General features: G+C 30.1%; 1 protein-coding gene across 1 annotated transcript in view; it reads right to left on the bottom strand.

Annotated features, from left to right (window-relative positions):
- Positions 1–1,538: 1,538 nt before the first annotated feature.
- The window catches only part of HELRODRAFT_105279 (hypothetical protein), a 16,250-nt gene continuing 13,902 nt past the window's right edge, over positions 1,539–3,886 (bottom strand). Inside the window, exons 20-21 of the mRNA XM_009010793.1 lie at positions 2,355–2,465; positions 1,539–1,831 (exon numbers count right to left, since the gene is read on the bottom strand). Of these exons, the coding sequence (XP_009009041.1) occupies positions 1,660–1,831; positions 2,355–2,465 (283 nt within the window). The 3' untranslated portion in view covers positions 1,539–1,659. The remainder of the gene's footprint in view (positions 1,832–2,354; positions 2,466–3,886) is intronic.

The raw sequence follows: 3,886 nt of genomic DNA, 5'->3' as shown, positions 1-3,886 counted from the left end.
TTTAGTTACGTTAGATTTTATGGAAATTGTTTCATTCACTGTTCTAAACATTCTTTGTGGCCGTATATTAATAAATTTAAAATTATTTAGTTATAAATTTTATAGGCTTGGCGTATTGAGATGGATTTAAATGTATAAAAATTGCGCTTTTATTCATGATTTTGTTAATCATCGTCGTTAGACGCACGTTCACGAAGTACTTGCATTTGCTCAGTCACTACTACGTGAATGTCAATTTGAACAGAAGTATGAAACGATGAATGGTGTGGTACGGGGAAGATAAGTAAGCTCGTAGCTTATTCATTGACGGGGTCAGATAACCAACGCGCAGCTTAGCTATTGATCGAATGTTGAATCATCAACGCCTTGTTTTTTCTTTTATAAGAATTGTCGTTATAATCGTTATAACAATTGCTTTTTGTGTTAATTTTTTTAAAATTATTTTTAAAAATGTTCTTAAATAAAAAAAACTAACAAGTAACTAACAAGTTAATTTATTATCCAGATGAACAAAAAGCTCTACAAATTTCATATTTTGCAGTAGATAACGTTATATAATAATCATCTGTTTTCTCGGGAAATTGGCGAATTGACAACTTAACCATGTTTTTCAGTTCTATCACAAAGTTATAAAAACATCATATTAGCGATACAAATTTAAATAACATTCAGCGTTTTTTATGTATTTTTTATTTTTCATCGCGATATATTTGTGATACATCAGACGCAATAGTTGCAATTTTTATTTGATTTTCGTGACATTTCTCACTCGTTGCTCAGAATTTTTTAACTATCTTATATTCGTTGGTTGGTCTTTGGAAATAGTTTCAAGTTTAATTTCAAATAGTTTAATTTCGTCATTATTTTTAACTGAGCTTCCTAAATTCTTCTGAACTTTTAAAAATTTTTACAAATAAAAGTAAATAAAATAGCTAAACACTAAAAATTATTAATATTATACAATATTATTATTATAGAACTATGTAAAATGGCTGAATCTAATTTTTATTATATAAAAAAAATCATGGCTCAGTTAGTTTCGTCTTTCCCAACTATCCATTTAGAATATGTATCAAGATAATAATGTAAATAACATGAAAATGTAATAATGTTTTTTACATAATGTAAATATATATATATGTGTGTACACAATGTGCAGTGGCGAATCTGGACAACTAGACGGTCAAGATTTTCAAGACCCAATTTTTTTGGTAATATGGTCAGAATTTTACTTACGATCTTTTTTTGGCTTATAACGTCAATTTTTTCTTCAAAAACGCTATTTTTTTGTCAAAGCAACGACTTTTACTAACTTTTAACACATACCGCTCACAACGGGAGACCCTAGATCCACCACTGTTTATGTGTGCGTGAATGGCAATTTTTAAAAAGTCACAAACTCTCACACATACTACCCCTAAACCAGGAAAACTTAATTTAAAGGCTTGTTCGTTTTCTAACAAAATCCCTACCTTTCAACTATTCATTTTAGACATTTATACCATCTCTTAATTATGTATCATTAACTAAACAAAGAAATAAAATTGCTTTATTAAAATGTCATCACTATTGTAGATTAACATTATTAATATACGCATGGCTAAAGGTTTCGTAAAATATTTTTAAAAATTCAAAAAATAAACAAGTGAGAGTTTTAAATTAATTAAACTTTATTTCAAATATCTTTACTGCGCCGTCCTCACTACAACTCGCAACCTCAAACGAATCAGAGTTTGATTTCGAGATTAGTGGTGACGGGCAGGTTGATTTTTGCGATTCTTCACACCTTGGTCTGAATCGCAACCTTTTCACAGCCATATGATGAGCCATGCTAAAGTAAGAGATTTTGTGTTGATATAACATTACAATTTATTAATAAATTATGAAAACAATATTTAACATGCGAAGAATATTGAAACAAACACTATAATTCAACAACTGGCACTTTTTTAAGACTGGCGCAAACTTAGTTAAAAAATGCTTAGAACTGTATTTAAACCGACAGTAAAGAATGGAAAAAGCAAGTTAATTGTTGTAACCCTCGACTTTGTAGCTACAAATACCAATGGTATAACTTCAAAGATCTCTATATTACCAACACCAGTGTTGTAGCTCCCAACGACCGCCAAATGTTCGTTATTCCGTAGGTTCAAGATTTCCGATAGATGAACACAACTGCTTCAAAAGCGAACTTTGTTGAACGTTTATTCGAATGCCAGCAGGAATAGAAACAATAAACTAATCCAAGTAACTACATAATAAAATGGCACGAAATAAACGAATGAGGGAGATTTATCGAACAAAGCATCTTAATAATTTTATAAAAATGTTATGAATTTTCTGTTAATATTAACCTATTATCGAGGGCATCTAAACAAATCCAGGGCGAAGCATCAGCGTTAAAAGTGGGAGACCAGAGATAAAACAACAGGTTGCCGCTTTCCAATCCAACTGACACCAAATATCTGAAATAGTCGATAAAAATTTGTGAAATCATAAAAGTTTTAAAGTGTCGTGTTAATTGTAGTAGAACTGCTCAGAAATGCCGTGTTATGAATATTACGTAAAAATTGAACTAGCAAACGTTTCTAGGAATTGAAAAAAGTTTCAAAAGATATAAAAATTTGTTAGTAAACTCTACTATCCAACTAAAACGCAATGCTAATGATTTATTACTCATTTTTTTTACCCTTACTTCATTTACTGCAATGTATTCTGGGAATCAACCTTTAAATATCTAATAAACAAATTACAGGTACTTTAAAAATATTTTTTACGCACTTCCCTCTTTTTAATAGGTCTGATCATACTAAACCACTATTTGCTAAATATAAGATATTAAACATTCATCAAATCAATATATATATATAACCCTTGTCTTTATATATAAAGTTATAAACAATGTAAACTACAGGTTTTTAAACTGTTTTAAATATACAAAATCATCAACAAGAAAGAATGGTATGCTTTGCTCTGTCATAAGTAGAACTAGAACAAATGGAAGAAATTGGTCGGTTCGAGGAATAAAGCTATGGAATGCTATTGTCAGTGTTGAGGCTAGAACTATGCCAATAAATTTGTTCAAAAATTATGTTGAAGAAAGTTTACTTAGTGATGTTGTTGAAATTGGCTAAATTTTGAGAATTGTATGACTTACTGAATTTTATTTATTTTTGTTTTTTCATTTCACCTGAACTTGAATAACAATTAATTTCTGCTCAAACTTTTATTAGTAGACAGTTTTTGTTTCTATTGATTATGATATTTTATTCTGTTAAATATAACATTTTGATTTATTGCTTAATTCGACAACTATTGAACATCTTGCACCTCAGTTAAGGTAATCAGCACAAGTTTTCATTATAACTTCTTGATTGCCTTTGATGTCAATAAAATTTTGGAAAAAAAAAAATTCGATCCGCCCGTCTTGCTCCATCTAGAAAAACATTGTTCTCTTCATTAAAGTCTACATATAACTAACGTTCAGTGAACATTAACAAACAATTCATTCCTCAAGTATTCCGATAACACTGCAACACTTTCCAATTTGAGAGGCACACACACACACACACACACACACACACACACACACACACACACACACACACACACACACACACACACACACAGAGATATATATATATATATATACACACACAGATATATATATATATATATATATATATATATGTGTGTGTATATATATATATATATATCTCTGTGTGTGTGTGTGTGTGTGTGTGTGTGTGTGTGTGTGTGTGTGTGTGTGTGTGTGTGTGTGTGTGTGTGTGTGCCTCACAAATTGGAAAGTGTTGCGGTGTTATCGGAATACTTGAGGAAAGAATTGTTTGTAAATGTTCACAGAACGTTAGATATATATAGACTT

Source organism: Helobdella robusta (genome assembly GCF_000326865.2).
Source record: "Helobdella robusta unplaced genomic scaffold HELROscaffold_1, whole genome shotgun sequence".
Lineage (NCBI taxonomy): Eukaryota > Metazoa > Annelida > Clitellata > Rhynchobdellida > Glossiphoniidae > Helobdella > Helobdella robusta.
This window is presented reverse-complemented; position numbering and strand designations above follow the sequence as displayed.